The 20,904-nt window shown below is 46.0% G+C and overlaps 1 protein-coding gene across 1 annotated transcript in view; it reads right to left on the bottom strand.

Moving 5' to 3' along the window:
* Nucleotides 1–20,904, bottom strand: part of LOC139644461 (collagen alpha-1(XXIII) chain) — a 118,478-nt gene that overhangs the window by 15,046 nt on the left and 82,528 nt on the right. Inside the window, exons 3-9 of the mRNA XM_071519827.1 lie at nt 20,835–20,879; nt 17,360–17,367; nt 16,435–16,461; nt 6,902–6,928; nt 6,796–6,822; nt 3,969–3,995; nt 2,982–3,008 (exon numbers count right to left, since the gene is read on the bottom strand). Coding sequence (XP_071375928.1) covers nt 2,982–3,008; nt 3,969–3,995; nt 6,796–6,822; nt 6,902–6,928; nt 16,435–16,461; nt 17,360–17,367; nt 20,835–20,879 — 188 coding nt within the window. The remainder of the gene's footprint in view (nt 1–2,981; nt 3,009–3,968; nt 3,996–6,795; nt 6,823–6,901; nt 6,929–16,434; nt 16,462–17,359; nt 17,368–20,834; nt 20,880–20,904) is intronic.

The following is a 20,904-nucleotide window of genomic DNA, read 5'->3' as shown; positions in this document are numbered from 1 at the left end:
AGAGAGCTCAGAGCACAGTGCCGCTTCTCTGGTCAACTTCCCCTCCAAAAACACACGGATGGGAGGGAAGGATGGAGAGAAGGGATGGAGAGAAGATGTAAGAAGGGATGGGAGAGAGAGAGATGGAGAGAGAGAGAGAGAGAGACAGAGATGCGAGTCTGTTCATGAGGTTTCCGTTAACAGGCTGCGGTGAGCGCTGGATAGCTGGGGTTTTCCGACACCGCAGGCCCCTCCTCCTCCTCTCTCTGCCTGTATACTCCGCTCTCCTCACTGTCACATTCACTCATCCACACCGTTCCCACCATGAAGACCACATATACATATGCTCCTTAACCATCTCGTCGCAGTATAGGCCGTTTCACACGGGTCTTCCCCTATACCTCGCTCTCATCAGACCTTAGGCCGATACTAAGACGAACAGCCGTTGAACCTCAGAGCCCCGTCTAACCGCGGCCTCTTTGTAGCTTCGCTGGGGGAGGCGGAAGGAGCCATTGGCTGGGGATGAAACTCCCATCATGGCTTGTCTTTCAACACAGCCGCCGGATGAACCTTAACACGCAGCGAGAATCTCCTCTGTTTGGATTTGACAGTACAGAGGCGGGTAAAAATGGCTACCAGCTTTATTCCTTTCCGATTAAAGGTGCTTTGGAGAAAACCCTGAAGATGCAACACTCCACATGAGCGTGGGTCACATGTCTCCGGGTGACAGACCGCTGGCTCTTCACAGGAGTCTCTGGATCTGATTGTACTTTAATGCCCCTGCCATCCTGCGTTTGTCCTGCGATCTGTCCTGAGAGCAGTCTGGGGCTGACATTGGCACTGAGGATGATGGATTGACAGGAAGCCACAGGTTGACAAAGATGCATGACCGCTTCCTGTTTTCACATGTACTCTCTTATCCCCTGGAAGAGGTCAGAGGTCACGATGCTGGCACCGGGGCTGGGGGGTGACTAAGCTTCCTGGATTGGGACGCGATGCCCTCAACCTCCCGCTGCACCACCTTCATCTGCTCAGCCTCACTGATCTAAGACCAGTGTCTGGTGTAAAGTTAGATCATTAAAAAAGCCCTAGTGCACACATAGAGCTTGGATTCATACTTGCTAGATATTCCAAATTCGGATTTAGGATATCATATCACTCATTTTAAACATTCTGAAGCCAACAGCGCCTTTTCATTTGCTAACCCATCTTGCCGTATCTTTCAACGCGCACCGCAGGGCCAAGCCTCACTTACAACTGCAGTAGGTTTAGGAGCAGGGAGGTTTGTTTTGAACCAAGCCAGTGTTTCTAAGCGATACTCTGAGGTTTTTCGGCTGCAGACTTATCCAAGGACATCAAAGCTCCAGGCGCCTTGTCCAAGTACAATATTTACCATTTGGAAGAAATAGCTAATGCAAATGCCAAAAAGATTTAATTCTTGCACAAACTATTACCTCAAAATCTAGAAGGATAGGCTGGGGAACCAAATGGCTTATGCCTTGATAGAAATCAGGAATTCCTCTAATGTTTCTGAACCGCATCATAAATATTGTTCCGCTGAGCAGCCCTGTCAAATTTACACTCCATTTGTCCTCTGCAAACATAAAATAGCTATTCACTGTCATTCCAGCACGCTCACCAATATTGTTAGGCTGCAACTCCTAGAAGATTGATGACTACACACAGTCATCTATTTTTAATTATCATTCCAAATTGAGTCACTTGGAGGATATTTCCTACAGAAACTTTTACATAACATGCATGAATAACAATAATGAATAGATCACCTCAGTAGCTCACATCCAGTTACATTTGGACGTTTATTAGTCTTGACTTGACCTGAGGTCACCTTGGTGAACGTAATAAAACAGGAAACACATTCAGAAAGCAAGGGGGACACGACTTCTTCAAAGAATCCTAACAGTTCACCATGTAAAGCACAGGGGGCTTATTTTCAAACCACACTGAATAAAGGGGAGATAATTACATAGATCTCAGAGCAGGAGGAATGATATCACATGAAAAGACAACAATGACAACATAGACCAGATGCAGAGCGAGGTTACCCCGTAATGTTTAAGACCATAGTTTGGTTGAGACTAGATGGCAGCTTTGGCGTCCCGCCCCGACCGTTGGGTTTTGATGGTGAGGCTGAAGTATTTCCATCGTACTTTAATATCATCAGTTCTCATCTCTGGCTTTGGAGATGTGGGTAACTCAAACCTCATCATAGGAGGAAGACTGTGTTGTTGGTTCAGTTGCTGGGGTAGCTGCGCAGTGAAAACACACACACACAGACACTTTTCTTTTGAATGATTAAAAGACTTGCCTCGAGTGTTGACGGTATGTGGACAGACCAGTGAGGAGAAGTCTAGTGATCAGTGTGTTTTCACACGTTTTTCTGGCTGCTTGTGTGCATTGTTCAACTTGTGTGATAATAAGAAAATGAAGTTTTTCTGATGTCATAAATACTCCATAAGAAATCAATTCCCCACTCCCTTGACTTTGATTTCCAATTTGTGATGGTCTATTACTCTACTCCAGAGAGAGGCAGAGGCAATTCACTTTCAGCTCTGTCAATATAAAATGGAAAGAAAAACTGCAACGATAGAGTTTTCTGTCTCATTTTCTTAACAGATTTGACACTTGGTAGACAATTTTTCTTTTCAACTTTTGAGGAAAATTCATATCTGGCATCAACTGAATTGAAAGTGTAGTGTCTCCAACCATGGTGAGGACTGAAACGTAAGAAGAAAGAGATGTACAGAGAGAGAGAGAAAGAGAAAGAGAGAGAAAGACAAAAAAAAAAGAAAACAGGAGTAAAACTGGAAGGAAGGCAGTTCAAAGCCAGGCTCAGTGTTGGAGAGTCAACATCTTCTGGGGAACAAAACACAGTTAAACGACAAAGTCTTTTCGGCTGAGTCAGCTGTGGCGGAGCAGCAGTGTCTTCTAAACTGTGTGCGTAACAAGCAGAAACGGCAAAGACAGAAAACATGACTTACCCTTGGCCCGACGTCTCCCTGGTCACCCTGGGAGGAAAAGAGGAAAATAACAATTGTCAGCTGTTATTACCACTGGATACAGACACTGGGCCGTGCAAGAGAATACTGCCACTGTTGAACGGCTCTGACTGACAGCACTAAGAACCAAAACTTGGATACGGGAAGGAAGGAAGCGACGCAAAAGGTCAAGTGTCATCAAACCGAGCAAATGCAGCACACCAGAGAACTCAGGATGCAGACGTTTACTGTATGAATCACTGGAGAGGCCACAATCAGAAGCATCTGACAGGACGGGAGCGCACGTGTTGGGATTTGCTGCCTCTGATGAGGATTTGGAGTGCGTGTCCTCATCACAGAGCTACTAGCGTGATTACACAAAGGGAGCCAATTTTCCAAACCTCAGCATCATCCGTCATTTCCAATTCCCACTAATCAGACGGAGTCCTATTCTGACAGGCGCTGTTTACCGCAGTTGCGTTGTTCTTGCGGTCACGCTTATCTGGATAATTCTCGCTTGAGTGCAAAAACGTACACACACACACACACACACACACACCCACACACACAGTTGCCCATCAGCACGTACACAAATGACCGCATGCACAAGCCGTTCCTTTACGCAACGCGCGCCAGCTTTGGCAGCTCTTAGGGTCGCTAACATCTTGGGCCGGGCAGAGGTTCAGAGAGCGGAGGGAAAACATCTGGCTATCATCGAGTCCTGCCTGTAAACCCGTTTAGGGCCTTGACGTGAGAAAGTGTGGAGACATCTGAGCTCCTACATAGCTACATGTAATCTATGGCCCGTTTGATGGGAGCTGTGTGTGAAAACGTGCATGTGGGGGGGGGCGATGGAGAGAATACCTGTGTGTGTGTGTGTGTGTGTGTGTGTGTGTGTGTCTGCCTTTGTCTGTACCTGTCTGCATGTGAGTCAAAGTGAGCAACGCATCTATGCAGTGCAGCGTGGTTACATTCCATTTTCAAGCATACCTTGTCTCCCTTGGGTCCCGCCGGTCCCTGTAGGAGGGAGAACATAATGGGAGACAGTTGGTCAGATAAAGATAAATCAGTTATCATATGAGCAGCATACATCACAGTACAATACATCTTGTGCTGGCTGGTAGTAGAGGAGCAGTCAATCAAACGGTACGAGTTGTATGACAGGACTTAATGCAGTCACGCCATTGACGCTTCTCAGCCGTAAGTCACTGTCTGAGCATATTTCATGATAAGCAGACCTGAGCTTGTAATGAAAAAACAAAACGTGCCAATTCGGCAAGATGCCCCAAAGCAGCCCCTTTTAAGATTCCTTTGAGCTAGATAAAAACTCTTTCGCCGTGAGATAAAGCTGCAAAAGGCAAGATGTTCCTTTGTTCCTCCGTCCGTCTTCCTCTCACAGGGGGATTCTAACATGTAATGGATACAGATGCAGACAAACAGCCACACTATGTGTGTTAGAGCGTGGCCGGACAGTTTGACGTCGTCTTATGAGCACCAGACCCTGCAGACGAGCTAATCCCTGCCAGTTGGGGTGTGCTGTCTGTGCCCTCGTCCATCCCTCTCTCTCTCTCTCTCTCTGTCTGTCTGAGTCTGCCTGTCCTCCGCTGACAAGTGGCACAGGGACCCTAAACGTGGCTGCGACCACAAACCGCAAACTGACCGACTGTCACTGACTGTGACGGAGAGAGAGAGAGAGAGAGAGAGAGAGAGAGAGGGAGAGAGAGAGAGAGAGAGGGAGAGAGAGAGAGAGAGAGAGACAGAGAGAGAGAGAGGGAGAGAAGAGGACTACAGGGACTACCATGAGCAAAATCTTTCTATCACATCCTAATCACCTCTAATGCTCTGCCTGTCTTTCTTTTTTAAAATCTCTTTATTCTCCATCTGTCCATTCTGTATTTCACACACTCGTTCTCACACTCTCCCATTTCACTTCCTCTGCCTCTAATTCTTCCATGCTATCTGCCTCGAAGCTTCTCCCTCTAATTCGTTCCCCCTTTTCCCAACTTGTTTTCTCTCTGGCAGAGGGTTTGTGTGGAGTGGAGCTCTAATTATGTTCAGCAGTAGGGGCTGGGGGGTTGGTGGGGGGGTCTGGTGCAGAGGATAAGCAGTTTGTTAATGCGACTGGCCACATGTTGACAGGCAGCAGCTTATCTCCTGCTCTCCTCTCTCCCGCAGAGCGGGGAAGGGAGAGACGGAGGAGGAGGAAGGTTTGAGTCAAGCTATATGTACTCCCAACTGCACCGGTGTAATTATAGTTCATTAGTCTTTATTATTATATCGTTTTAAATTTTTATTTCGATTTCAATTTAGTTTTAGTTCGTTTTCAGTGTGGGTCTGGTAGTTTCAGTGCATTTTTCTTTTTAACATGTTTAGTTTTAGTTTAGTTTTTTTTTGGTTCACTTCAAGTTTTAGTATTTTGCTATTTTTTTGAGGTGGTATTTTTTTAAAATAAAAATATAAAAGTATAATAATAGAAGTTCAGAACAGGCATGTTGTATAAGTTTGCAACAGGTATTGTGTAATACAGACAATACATCATACATTTATTTACATTACTTTTTCAATAACTGTAGTAAAAAATAGTCAAAAGTTCATTTTCTATTTTACCCTGCACATAAACAAAAAGAGGAAAACCAAAACATTTCACCCATACGTTTATTTTATTTTAGTTAGTTTTACAAGTAGACAAGATAGTTTTAGTTCACTTTTAGTTTTCTAATTTTCTTTTTATTTCAGTTTACGACAATAATTTTTAACGCCTAGTTTTAATTTTAGTTTACTATAATAACCTTGAACTGCATCTCCCATTCCTCTCTCCTCAATGCTCATTGAATGCTCATCATTCAAATTTCTACTATTCATCTATGCGCTCTCTCTCTCTCGTGTCTCCCCTGGTCATTGCCTCTCAACTAATCGACCTGTCTCTCCTTATTTTCCAAATGTTTTTATCCTTATCCACATAGTTTTCACCTTTCCACCAACCAACCCCCCCTCCCTGTACTTCCAGGGAGGCAGCCGTCACTCAGCCTGGTCACCAGGCTTGTGTCACACCTGGTCGGGTTTTACGGCAGAGTCTCGGTGACGGGGGGGTAGGGGGGGGAGTCCTCTCTTAAAGGACGGGCCCAGCTTGAGGTCTTCTTCAGCAGGAAACAACAGATTAATGGTGTTTGGAGGAAGTGCTATTCAAACAGCTCTCAGAGTGCTGCGAGCGGTTTACGTTTCGGGGGATGAATAGTCGCTCTCTTGGCGGGCGAAGCCACAAGAGAGAAGAGGGTGGGTGGGGGGGGGAGGCTGTAATGACTTTTTAAAGAGCCTCTGTTGAAAGTTATAAACTCTTTTCTCTCTCTCTCGCTTTTCGCCACTGGTGTGTAACCCATTCTCTCCGCCTCGCCCGTTTCCCCCTCTCTATCCCGCTCTTCCTTTCCCCTCTCTCCACGGTAAGCCGGGGCGTGTGCTGGGCGGTCTGCGGCGGGGCTCCGGGGGAACGGGGTGATAGATGAGGGCTCAGAGGTGAAGTGCTATGGGGATTTGAGCGCTCCGTCCTCAGCCACAGTTGAGCCGTGACATCCTCCCGTGGCCGGCGAGCCCTGGAACTACTTAAGAGGTTGAACGGCAACAAGATGGCTACCGTGCACTCCCAGCTCACTCGGGACGTCCCAAAGGAAACAGTAACAGTGACTGATGAGGTATAGCAAACCATCACCTGTCTCGCAGGTCAAATACCCATCTGGGTTCACAGTTAGGCAATGCTTTAAATTTTAATTGTTTCTGTGTAATTGATAACCCCAAAAACAACCCAAGGTGTGTGACAGCGTACCTGGCTTCCCTTGGGACCTGGTAAACCCTGAGAGGAGAAAGACAGAGTTAAAAACGAAACAAAAGAGTCAACCACCTTTTACACATTTGATTATGGGAATACTCACTGGTTTGCCATCCAAGCCAAGCGGACCCTGTTGGAAGGCAGAAAAAGAGAAAGGATGAAAAGGAAAAGCACTACTTCATGTCAGTGACACAGAGCCAGTAATGACTAGCTTCAAAAATATCTACTATAATGTCTGCAGTGAATGAAGATTCTGATCAAGGCGCTGCGAAGACACTGTTTGTTTTAGTCCGACGACAAAATGACCTCACCCCTCTCATTCAACATCACAAAGCCTGCGCCGATTAATTAGTATTTCATAAGGTTTGAATCTTGTCTGTGTATCTCACAGAAAACAATGTGAATGGTCTGAACTTGGGGAAAAACAGTTAAGTGGTCTTGGCCAAGAGAAATTTATAGTGAGGATAATGAAAATAGTGCTGTAAACGACAGAGAGAAACAAATGAAGCATCGCGTTAGTTCAGGCAGGGCACGGACGTCACGCGTTGCTAGTCATCTACCAGCTGATCACCACGCACACCAATCATACTCCATTCTCATAACAAGGCGGTCTATTTAAATGGCCTCCTCCTACACTGATTCCTGCTTCACAACTGCTGCACACTCTGCTGCTTGGTAAAGCTTTATGCTACTGCTGCTGTTACTGGTCATGCTGCTGCTCCTACCTGCTACAAGTTGCCGCTGGTCGCGCTGATTTCTCGGGCTCAAGATGTCTCACTTTCGTCAGATGAAGAATCTCAGGAGGCAGCACCATCGGCCTCCAAACCCGCTGTCAGAGCTTCCATCTCGCAAAATACAGTCTTGTAATACCGCTTCAAGAAGGCATTGTCAAGGAAAGAATGGCGTTTGCGCGACTCATCCTGCCGCGACTCTCGCAAAGGAGCGAGAGTCCGAACTCTGATTACTTCGAGCCGACGGCCGGTCATAATATCCAGCTCTCACTCGGTCGTGAATGTCCGCTTCAAGCCTGGAAACCGGTCTTTTCCTGCCAGCGTCAGCGGCCATTAGACCCCACCGCGGACCAGGGCATTCCCATGGGATTTCATTGCAAACAATGACGTCATGGCGCCGATAAGGATGCTGGGAGTTGTAGTTCCCATTGCTCCACTTCACCTAAGCTGAGTATTTGCATTGAATATTTGCTCTTATTATGGTGCAAGCATGCATCATTATGGCTGGCTGGGCGAGCTCCATTTTCGATTCAGTGTTGCTGTGTATTTAAGCATAATGCTGACATGCTGCTGCTTAGCTGGGATTGTAAGCTTGTACTACAATTGCTTGTTGCTTTACATGGGTCTGCAATAGTTCAATGCAGCTCATTTTAGTGAGAAGCAATTTTTTGTTTTGGGGGATTTTTGCGCTCCCTAAAGAATCTCTCCCTTATATTCGACTGGACTCTTGATATTGTCTCAGCTCAAAGCCATGAGTGCATATAGCCTAATTGATACTATTGCTGTCGTCAATAAATTGCATATGACATAAGAGATGCTGCATAAGGTGGTTGACTGGGTTTCACTGCTCTGATTTAGGTAGTATGACCTCACACGGGATGCATGCTTGCATCCCTCCCAAGAAGCAGTACGTGATAGCTGAGGTCTGCAGCAGGCTTGCTGCTCACATAGATATTTCACATAACTGTAGGATGGCCTCTTTCAGGATGCATGCTTGCATCCTTATTCTTCAGATAATGAATTTCTGAGGTCTGCAGCAGGCTTGCTGCTACACATAGATATTACACATAACAGTAGAATGACCTATCAGGATGCATGCTTGCAACCTTTCATGTAGGCTCGTCTGGTGCCACTGCTTGAGGTCTGCAACAAGCTTGTTGCTACACATTGATCTTTCATTATTGATCAGCTGGTAACTTACTAAGAATCGGCTGCACCAGTTATGTTTGCCATATGGTTCTGTTTGGGGGATTTGCATGGCGCCCCTGCTATACCTTCAGCATGCTTGCCGGGTAAGCAGGGAGCTGCTCGAGCAGGGCCATATCCGCCAAATATAACTGTATTACCATTAGTTGCAATTAATGGTTTCATCCGTGACTAAAGTGTTCCTGACTGAAATGAAGCATCGCGTTAGTTCAGGCAGGGCACGGACGTCACGCGTTGCTAGTCATCTACCAGCTGATCACCACGCACACCAATCATACTCCATTCTCATAACAAGGCGGTCTATTTAAATGGCCTCCTCCTACACTGATTCCTGCTTCACAACTGCTGCACACTCTGCTGCTTGGTAAAGCTTTACCTCCACCTCCCCAGCCTCCACCTGTTATAGTCTATGCAATCGAGCCACGGTGGCTCTTAAATGTCAACACTACTGAGTATTGCTGCTCTGGCTCTGCTCTGTCCACTCCCATGGGGGGATTTGCATGGCGCCCCTGCTATACCTTCAGCATGCTTGCCGGGTAAGCAGGGAGCTGCTCGAGCAGGGCCATATCCGCCAAATATAACTGTATTACCATTAGTTGCAATTAATGGTTTCATCCGTGACTAAAGTGTTCCTGACTGAACTACTATTAGTGAAGGGTTAGGATAAACAAAGTCTGGTTCCATCAGTGAGCCATGAGTTGGGAATGAAAGAAGAGAGGAAAGCGTTTCGTATTTACACAAGTACTATATCCTGCCCCATTTAGTTGAGTGTGTGTGTGTGCGCGCACATTAGACTGAAAGTAATACATTTCCAGGTGGTTGTAGTTTATAATTATTCTATGATTTAGAGCATAGTGTCCAACATTATATGCTGTGGGTGGATCTGGTGCAGCTGCATTAATCTGCCCCCACTTCCACTTTGTGTGTGTGTGCGTGTGTTTGATGGAGAGATAACGACGAAGGGTAATTGAGTGCCTTTTAAGTCTCTGTCCACTCTCACCCAAGTGCTGAAACAGCAGTTGGAGCTGTTCACCTTGTTTTTTTTCAGCACAAACAACCTCACAGTCATTGAACTTCTTCTGAAAAGCAACACTCAGTTCAAAACACGAACCTTTAGATCCATACTTAGCGTATCTTAAACATAAAGCAACAGTTGGCCTTAGGACCAAACTTTCCTAAAACACTTAAATGTGATGCATGTGGTAAAGACTAATGTTGACCTCCTCCTTAACGACCATACTCCATGTTAAGCTAACAGTTTTTATAGGATCCCTCGAGTCGTGGGGGAAAACATCTTGAGGAGCCACGGGTTGCTCAACCGACGATCCTCATCTCGGGCCCTGGAAAGCTTACAGTGGGACACGTTAGGCCCTCTCTCTTCACCTCCCTGCTTTACCAGGCCCAGGGGCCGCAATCTGGCCTGAGGTCCCACAGTGAAAACCTGCCACTGTGTCGTCGCCGCCTGCTTTGATGGATGGACAGAGGAGCTGTGAGGAGGAGGGATGAGATAAGGCGATACTTTGGAGCGGCTCCTGTTATGAGCCAATGTGCCCGCGTGCCGTCTGGCGGATGCCTCCCTTCAGTCTTGTAACGGGACAGCGAGGCTGTAACTCTTCCCCCATTCAGACAAATCAGCGGGTAATCTATATAAAACAGGCTTATAAAGGAGAGGGAGAAAAGCCTTTGAGGCTCACAATGTCTTTTTGATTACACGCCCCTTGTGGATTCATCAGCAGCTGGCTGGGACAGGAGCAGAGCAAATGGCTGGGATCTAACGGAGAGCAATGATTTCAACATCATTGACTGAAACCCAGATGAGGAGATACAGCCAACAAGGGCTGAAAGATATTGACAAAAAATGGAACTGCGATTATTTGACAGAATGTTGCAATTGCGATTAATATCACCACAAGTTTAGTGTGCAGGATTTACTAAGTTGGAGTATGATGAAAGGTTTTCACCAATATTGATTCATGGACCAAAGATTATTAAAATACCCTGTTTAAAAGTCTATTTTGGACACTCCTCTCTTAAGCAATTTATTGCAGCCTCTGCGATTTGGAAATTGCATAAGTTCATATTGTGATTTCGATTTTTCAGCTCTCACTCACACGCACAGTTGCTCTACAGCCAACATCAGTGTCATTGTGCGTCTGCTGTAAAAGGGTAGTGATGCAAGGGAAAGAGTCTGAGCTGTGTGTTTACAGCATGCTCACACCGAAGCAGAGTGTGGAAATTCAGGGCGTAATGCTCCATATTTCCTTCACTGGATGCTACTGGGGCACTTAAGCCAAACTTACAGGACGGACCGGAGTTTCATCACTCCATTAAATGCACCACCCTGTGTGTCTGCCTGTGGATGCATGTGGGAGAGTTTGTGAGTGTGTGTGAGAACCTGCATGTGCCTCAGTATGCAAATGCCTGGATGAGTTTTTCTGGGTGTCCACGTCTCTGCGTCGGTGTGTGTGTGTGTGTGTGTGTGTGTGTGTTTGTGCGCGTGGGGTGATATCTGTGCATCTGGGAGCGTTTAACGGGCCCTGGCTCCCCGAAGACTCGTCAGGATGAGTCGGCGAGGTGCACACAGTGAGGTCATCCGCTGCAGACTCCCAACCAGACCAAAAACAGACTGATTTATGACTGCTAACAAGCCTCACAGTGGCCTGTGAACTGCATGTATCACGGGTGTGCGTCTCTCTTTGTGAAGGAGTGTGTGCGCGTGTGTCTCCGCGTTTTCATGTCTGTCTGTGAGAGTGAGTTTACCCTCAACAATAAAAACCCTGTATCTAATGTCTGGCAGCTGACGGCTCACAGTAGTAGTGTATGTACCCTCTATGACTTTAAACATTACTGAGATCCAATATGGAAAAGGAGAAGAGCCCCTAACGAATATAGCAGGAGTAATAATTCAACTGACAATACAGCAGTCCAGAAAGCTCTTGAAGTGGATACGACTGATATGAAGACACTATAAAAAAATACGAGCTTTACTTCAATCAGTGCAGGGGTCAAAGGTGACTCTTAATGGCGCCAATGGGGCAGAATGGGCTATAATATATCAAGAATATGTGGAACAAAGGAGCCAGGGGAATGGGAGTTTGATGTGTTGGCCATAATATGTTCTATACTTTTCCCTCTCTGCATTGTTGTACCTCCTGTGTGGTACAAACCGACACAACAGACTGCAAGGCGGGGGGAAAAAAAAAAAGCTGGAATTCAAATAAAAATAGCAAAGACTGAACAAAAAGCCCGGCATCTCGCTGCCAAAATCTCTTCATCTCATACCGCAAATGGAGCGGGCCACAGACGAAGAGAGACTGGAAGGATGGAGGGGCAGAGAAGAGAAAAACGGGGAGATTAATGTAAGAAAAAGTGAGAAAATAGGCCTAAGATTACCACCAAAACCTCAAGTGAATGTGGGGGGAAAATGAAATAATGCCTTTTTATGCTTGTGGATCTTTGTGTGTATTTCTAGTCTCCATCGCCATCTTGTCTTGCTCCGTCCCTTCAGCAGATAGTAATCATAAAAGGATTCTGGGACTAGACTCTGCATTCCCACCAATTAGATGGCTTTTAAACACATTTCTGGAAAATAACTTGGCCAGTTGGGGGGCATATGTCTGTGTCTATATGCTTGTGCATGCGTGTGTGTGTGTGCATGTGTGTGTGTGTGTGTGCCTCTTCATCTCAGTCGAACAGAGAGGCGGGGGTCTTTACTGTGTCTTTATGGTACTCCCTATTGTGCAGACTCATAATTATCCAGTTGGGTGTAATTGTTGGGGATGCAGTGTGAAAAGTTGGTGTCTGCAAATCAGTGCAGGCCGGAGCAGACTTCTCAGCCAGAGACACACATGGTAATGCGTCACACACTTTAGCCTTAATTGAGCTTAATTGATAGCGTGACGTCAAAAAGGGAATCGAGGGAGAAGATGAGTGTGTGAGATGGAGCGCTCTGTTGTTTGTAATCCGTTCTTCTCTATCTCTCTAACACTTTCTCTCCTTCTCTTGCATCTTTTGATATTATCTTTTCTCTCCTCCTTCTTTCTATCCCTCCTCCTCTCCAGCCACTCTCATGGGGAAGCCTTTTATTGGCCTGCTCTATGTCTGCGATATACGGGCATCATTTGTGATACATGACATTTGCTTCTTTACAAAAAAAAAAAAAAAAAAAAAAAAGGCCTTTGCTTTGATAATGGCGGCATCCAGAACCGAAGAGCACAATAAAGCATACCAGACTGCTGTGTGTTTGGGACAGAAAATCACTGACATGTTGTTGGGTGACTGTCTGGCTTTAATCTGCAGTCAGTGGCCTGGAAGGCTGAACAATGGAGGCCTTGGCCTGTTTCTGCTGAGTGAGGTCCGCTGTCTGTCACAGACTGGCACTCTCATATAAACACAGCAGTGGCCGGGCACGCTGGTGACTGTGCATGTAAATGAGTGTATGTGTGTGGGTGTGTGTGGGTGCATGTTTACCCCTCTGCACTGTTCTGTCAGTCTTTCAGAGTGTGATTGTTTGACAGAGGGAAACCTCTTTTCTGAAACTCAAACCCCTGGGCTATGATTTATGAGAGGAAGAAGTGACAGGGGTTATATGAGGAGCAAAAGCATACATGTGCGCACAAACACATGCACAGACACACACACACACACACACAGACTTATCACAGTGTTACGTTTGGGATACACCCACATGGCATGTCATTAACTCTGTTTACCATATTATGCTTCACAGCAACTGGACTGCTGCATGCATTAGCGTGATGAACTTAACGCCTGTGAGACATGTGTACACCACCTGAATAAAGTGCAGTGCACGTGCGCACACACACACACACACACACACACAGAGACATACATGCACATGTGCGTGCACACACAGACACACGCAGCTTACTGCAGCATGCAAGAGCATCAGCAAACTGTTATGTTCATACCTGTGAACTTTGTGTTAAGATGTTTGCATGCAGCTACACATATATGTTAAGACTCCTGGCTGCTTAGGATTGAAGATTGGCCAAAGCTTCAAATTCAAGTCAGAGAAACTTGTTAAGGGTGAGAGAGAGCAAGAAAAAAAGCCATGTGCTGGAAAAGGATCTAGCTGTTTGTTTGCACAATGGAGGGAAAGAGAATGAAATGTTGTTGGCACAAGTCGCTGGCACAACAGAGTCAGCACCACGGTGCTTTCTGGAAACTGCCTCCACTCATTTGTGCTGATGCACGCATGCCCTCTCCATATGAGGGGTTCATTTGAACTGATATAAGTTGGGTGAGAAGTTATTGGTGTGACTGGTTACATACATGTGCATGCGAGAGCACACACACACACACAAAGACACAGACACACACACACACTTCGCACGACTTCCACATTTCTGGCCTTTGTTACAGAGCTGTACATAAAGGATGAATGGTTGGATGGAGTTCACACACATGCACGCACATCTGCACATATGTACACACACACACACACACACACACACACACACGCACACACACGCACACACACACACACACACACCCACACACACACAGAAAACGGGTTATCCAACACAAAGACACATCTTAAACTCTAATGTGGAAATGTGATCATCTCCGCTGCTGCTAAATCAAATGGTGTGCTGTCTATGTTAATGGCCAGTAAGATTAATCTAGTGTTGTTTCACTGTAACTCCATACACAGAGCTTTCCAAGTCAACCTCAGCTCATACCCACACCATACACACCATAATAGGGAGCTGTCTCTTACACTTAGCAAATGGAGGCCTTGAAGCTGTAATATTGTTTCATTTATGTAATTATGTAACTAATAGGATTGATTTCGTTATGCTAAGTGGCCTGGGACAGATTATATGGCTTTAAAGCTACACTGGATCACTTAATTAAGCAGATGCTTTAGTGTGACAAAGCACCACAACAAATCCAAACCCTAAAATGTGCCAAAATGTTGGGACTACAAACAAAGACAGTGACAAAACTCACAGAAACACACACACAAAAAAAGGACGAATGGACTCGCAGGCGAACGAAAACATACATGTGTGAGCACAGACAGACACACACACACACACACACACACACACAGTCCCATGGAAACACACAATTCCCTGTGTACTCGGTCCACCTGTGTGTAATTAGCAGCAGGCATTTCCCGTCAGGAGGGCTGTGCAGTGCCAGGCAGACTGGGAATCTGACTGGGAGGGAACGCACTTCCCAACGTTCCCAGTGAGACAACATTCCTAATGACACAACGAGACACCGTGGAACACAACACCGAGCGACTACCGTGGGTAGCTGTGACAACCAGACAGCGGGGTCGCACGATCACCGGACAGGCGCGTCAGAGGCCCGGACTGAAACGCGCTCACACATGGACCCTGCACACACTAATGCTGCCCCATATTAGTTCCCCATGTACTGCAACACGATGCAGAAATCCAATCCAGCACGCCCCGCCTGGATATACACCCCGAGCTCTTGAATGGTGCGCTTGTGTGTGTAATCGCAGTCTAGAATTAGACTATGACTAAAGCAGGAATCAGCAGCAGAGAGGAAGAGGCGGCGGGGCCATGGCCATACTCGGCTCTTTCATCTCAGCAGTGTGGAGAGACTCAGTTCCCCAAGCCGCCACTAGAGGCCACTAGATCTCTGGCTAACACACAGCAACTGGTTTTCAATCTTGTGCTACGCCTCACTGGTGGCAATCACCAGTGATTCACTTGATATTCAGTAGTTACAGATGTATACAATTCTATATTCAGAGTTTCAAAAGCTAAACGCCTTGATTTATATTGGTGGATTGATGTTTCACATTATCAGTGAATGGTACAGCCCTCCTGTGAGTTATGTTTACTGATAACATTCTTGCAAGACCCTGTACATTTGCCTTTCTTCATGTTTATTTTCCTACATGGGTACTAAATGTTTCAATTTTAATTTTTTCTCTCTTTTTTCTTAGGGTTCAAACAACTGTCTGTATAAAAAAAGCTTATCTCCTGCATTGACACCACCCTGACACGTCCCATTTGAGCTGAAATGCATCAATCTTTTTTTAACTTCTCAGATTGCCACTGTTAAAAGGCTTTTTGCTATCACAACAGAGAGCCTCAGCCTCTCTTTGGTTTTTAATACATTCTCGTTGTACCCATTCCAAAGAGCACCTGTCGATTGCTTTCTGCTGTGGACACTTCTGGTGCCAAGTAGCGCTGCCACATCTTTGATCTCTGCTAAAAAGTTGTAGTCTTCCAACACTACATGGTTGCCTCTGGTCTGAGCCGCCTGCCGCCGCCCATCCAGACTCCAGCTGCTGTGATGTCATCAACATGAGTCACGTCAGCGGGAAGCGACCGAGGTGGCGCTCCAATTAATCTCAACTAACCACTCTGGTCTGTGTGTGTGTTGTTTATTTGTTTGTGTGCACATATGCATGTGTTTGTGTTTGAGTCACTTAATTCAACTTTTTAGTCATGGGGCAGGATATATAGATCATTGGTGAAGAAACATTCATTGAGTGTCACATGGAGAGGCAAGGCAAGGGGCGAGGATGAGGAAAGGCGGATAATGCCTCAAAAAGTGCAGGGAGGAGAAGAAAAACAGATAAAGGCTTAATATGCTGAAAACAATAGAGAAAACTGTGTGAAGGGAGAACAGAGACATGATTGGGTGAATTTGAGAGTGACAGGGTGAATAAACAAATCAAATTTACCGGGTATCCATCCCGTCCAGCCTTGCCCTGGTGAGGTTAGAGATTAAAGCATACAGCTTAAGACAGGTTAGAGCAGAAACCAACAACTGCACACAACAGTCAGTATGTCAACACACTTCTGATCACATGACCTTATTCTAGATGGAGCATGTGCTGATACTGAACATAATGCTTTAATATAATGCTTGTGTTTTTATTGATTTTTATGAAAGATTTCTTTTTCCAGTTGGCTGATTTGTTCTACATGGAGATAATAAATGTTAACATTGAAGCTGGAATTAATGAGTCAGTTTCCACTGTGTCAACACTGGACAGAGTCTGTGCAGCTAATCTCGCTTGGATAAATATGTGACATTTAAAATTCAAATTCCAAAATCCCAAACCAGAAGGCAGCAGCAGTCTCCGCTTAGTGCATGTCATGTGTGTGTGTGTGTGTGTGTGTGTGTGTGTGTGTGTGTGTGTGTGTGTGAGTGTCAGTAGGAGTTATAGCCCCACAGAGCAGAAAAACTCAGCGGTAACTGCTCCCTGAGCATCACGGTGGAACACACACAAACAAACACACACAGACACACACACACACACACACACACTATCTTTCCGTAGGTGGTCCATTTATTGGCATGATCTGTGGGTGCACATGTGTGAGTGAGTCTGTGATAGTGTGTGTGTGTGTGTGTGCACGTGTGAACATGCTTTACTGCTTCTTGGTTCCAATTGTTTAAATATAGAAACTTGAGCAGGGTACTGTACAGTGAAGGATGGTGTTTGTGTGTGTATGTGTGTGTGTGTGTGTGTGTGCACGTCTCATTCTTTTACCTGTTACACAAACACAGACCATGCTTGTGAAATGTCAGATGAAAGCAGTGAGTCTAATAGCTTACTAGCTGATTTTAATACTACCTGGATGGGAAGAGATTATACTTACAGGAGGTCCTGCAACACAAAAAGAGAAATCAGACATTAGAAAGTAAGTTCTATACATGAATTACAGCATGTGTGAGTTATAGCAAGTTCTGGTTTGCACAGCAGTCAATTCCTAGGCACACTGGAACACACAAAAAAACCCAAAAAACTGTACATGCGATGTGGTCTGTCAGATGATGGCTGTAATTAACCATCTAAATATGGTACAGAACAAGCTCATTAGGGCCGCTGCCAATGGAGTTTGCGGTGAACCCATTACGATAAACAGATCGACTTCTGGGTCGACTTGTGGATAACGGGTCATGTTTTGCATTAGGGTATGAAGTCATGTCAGGACTGCTTTCTGAGAGATATGGGTATATTAGATGGAGGAGAAACAGGGAGTGGGACAGTAGAGAATGCGCTGGCAGACTGTGTCCCTCTAAAGCATAAAAAAAGATGTTTCAGTGATTTCTCTGGGGCAGTCTTTCAGATCTGATTGAAATGCTCTGATGTTGGGCTTCGGCAGCAAAAAGTACATTCTGCTTTTCATGCTTTGTTTAACCAAAAGCAACAGTAATGATCAAAGGAAAACGATCTCCTTGGGCTCCTCTCGTTGTTAGCGGTCTTGGTTTCTACGAAACGTCCGTACAAAACATTCTCCTAAATGCGCAACGTGGATTATTGAATAATGAAAAGCTGCGGGCACTAATCAACCACTTTGCTATTAAGAGCCTTTCTGCTTGCGGTTGGATTGTGTTTATCTGATTCTAAACCAATCATGACACTCCTTTACAACAGTTAACACAATCACAGCCCATGGCAAGATCTGGCAACATGCCGCCAACGCAGCTCTAGCGCAACACTGCTCATCAGCACGGACGCAATGCTACACATCTATATAGACTCCGCCAGATTGGAAACAGACTCCTCTTGGGGAATAGTGGGATATTTGTGGTGTATTGTTACTATTTAAACATACAGAAAACCCTGCTGATGTGACCAGAATCCATGTGAGCCTTGAAGTTCACTGTTTGATGCAAGAGGAGGGCAGCTGTGGAGGGGGGGGGGGGGGGGGGGGGGGGGGGGATGAAGGTGCGAGAAGATGAAGAGAGAGGCGTTGGGGTTTATGAGGCATGGAAACCAAGTCAATCAAGTTTTGCGGTGTCTAGACGCTGCGACAAGGACCTCCTGAGCCCAGACAGTTAGGTAAACAAACACACGCTGGCCAGGGAGACGCGCAGTAAGACCGGTCTCAACCATTGCGCTTGAGACAGGTGGTGTGTGTGTGTGTGTGTGTGTGTGTGGAGACCAAGAGAGAGAGGGAGAGAAAGAGAAAGTAGGAATGAGAAGAAAAGGGAAAGTGGGAGTGAGAGAAGACGAGAGTGAACGAGAGAAGCAATGAGAGGAGAAAGGTAAAACAAGAGAGAGACCAAACAGAAAGAAAAGCAGAGCCTGAGCAGGAGAGACGGTGACGGTGAGAGCTCCGACTGACGCTGAGATTCTACTATTCTATTCCATCCCCTCTGCCCTGTTTCCTATTACTGAAGTCTGTGTTTCTGTTCCTCCTCTCCTCTCTCATCTGTTGTTTTTCTTCTGGGAGAACTGGGAAACCTCCTCCGGTGCTGTTACAAGTTGTCCCGGAGTCATCAGCCAAACAGAGCGTGGCGCAACAGCCGCACCGTGCCACCCCCGCGCTATGAGCCAGGCTGCATCGTTAGGGCGCAAAAGCTAAACAACAAGAGAGCGAGAACCTAAACAGAACCACACCGCCCGTCCAGACGCAGACCCTGGGACGACAGCGAGCAGCCAATGAGCGTCCCATCTCGGCCGAAAACCCAAACGCCGGGCCCTCCTTTGATCCCACTCCTCCTGCAAACACCAGGCGGCTGGAAAGACTTAGGGCCCTGATGCAAAACATTGTCATTTGGCTGTCTTGATGATCGCCCGATGGGAACGGAGAGCTGAGAGGGTTTTTTCAGCTCCAATCTATGCTGATCAAGTGGTGGTCGGGCAGCAGGGAAGATAGGGGGGACAAGGAGAGAAACGAAGGAACATGATAGTGCGTGGGGATTTGTGGGAATCAAAAATAGAGGGACTTTGGGTCACGCTAAGGCATGTCAAGCTGTATAACCTGCACCACCTTAAGCTCTCGCTGCTGTCGTTTCTCCAAAACGCAAACTTCTCAGGAACTAGGAAACGAAAGGCCGGCCTGACGAAGACCAACAGAGGTCAAAGCGCTGCTACAGATAAACACTAACGGAGTTTCATTAGCGTGCAGGTTTTCTTTCTCCTGTGTGATTCATGGTGCAGCAATTCTTTTGGATACACCATCTTTCTGCTGCAGGAACTAATAAATACCCACTTGTTTTTAGTTTGACCACCGTGCATTTCTGAGTTTATCCAGAAGGTTTTGAAAGGGTTCCATAAACCCAAGGGTGGTAGAATCTGTCTCATCCCAGAGAGGACCATGTAATCCTTCAGCTGAAGTTAAAACATGAACATCACCAAAATTGGAGTTACGAGGCTTTGACATGATAGCAGCATTATTCTACTTCAAATAAATCAAGCAAATACAGCAGTCCTGAAAACACCTCGCGGAAATTCACTTTAAAGGCACTGTTATCGTCTAGTAGCTGAGAGATTAACTCTGTCTCAAGAAGGGATCTAGGTGTGTCTAGTAGAGCAATAAGACCCTCTGTTTCTCGTAAAGGTTACCGATGATCCTTCACTTAGTCAACATCTTCAGATGAAGAGATCTCATCTCCTAAACCTCCACAACCATGAATCACAGCCATGAATCACAACCAGAAGGAGGTTTTCCCTTACGCATATCCTGCAGAACAACCACAGTCTTTGATAGTATCATCTAATATTGCCGCACCGCAACACGGCGGAGTCAACACTTAATAAAAAACATTTAAAAAGAATAATGAGTCAAACGCCTAGAACATCAGCCCAGTCAGAAGGAGTCTCAGACTAACAGCTTGTGCGCTGCAACCCTTTGTGTAACAAGGGTTAACTATTCCAAGCAGGTCTGAGCTCTGTTTTGGTTCCCAATGAGTGTTTTGTGGTCTGGATGGAAAGAAAAAGCAACACAATAACGGTGGGTAGTGATGTTGGCAAGGGAGAATCTCATTAGGCCTATATTACTGCAGCTGCTACTGCTCAGCAAGAGCGTCTGACATATGGGCAAAGTTAGTGCAACCACATGGCCAAGGTTAGCGCTGTCTGCGCAAATAGGGAGGGACAGGGAGAAGGGCCTACTGCAGCCCATCATCCACTGGCCTGACTCATGGTTCACTGACTCTACCAGCCCTCCACCTTATCCTGTCACCCAGAGGAAAAGAGGGTGGGAGCAAGCGAGAGAAAGAGAGAGAGAGAGAGAGAGAGAGAGAGAGAGAGAGAGAGAGAAGTAAAGTCTAGGTCTTCCAGGAAAAGAGGAAAAGAATAAATCCTTATATAAACAAACAAAGCAGGTGGTGGGCGTCACTTACCGGGATCCCCTCTTCTTCCCATCCGTCCACGTTTTCCTGGAGGTCCTGTGAAAACACACACACACACACA

The sequence above is a fragment of the Centroberyx affinis genome, unplaced genomic scaffold, assembly GCF_046629955.1.
Source record: "Centroberyx affinis isolate AG114_WGS23_722 - 3 ecotype Tasmania unplaced genomic scaffold, CSIRO-AGI_Caff_v1 ptg000743l_1, whole genome shotgun sequence".
NCBI lineage: Eukaryota > Metazoa > Chordata > Actinopteri > Beryciformes > Berycidae > Centroberyx > Centroberyx affinis.
This window is presented reverse-complemented; position numbering and strand designations above follow the sequence as displayed.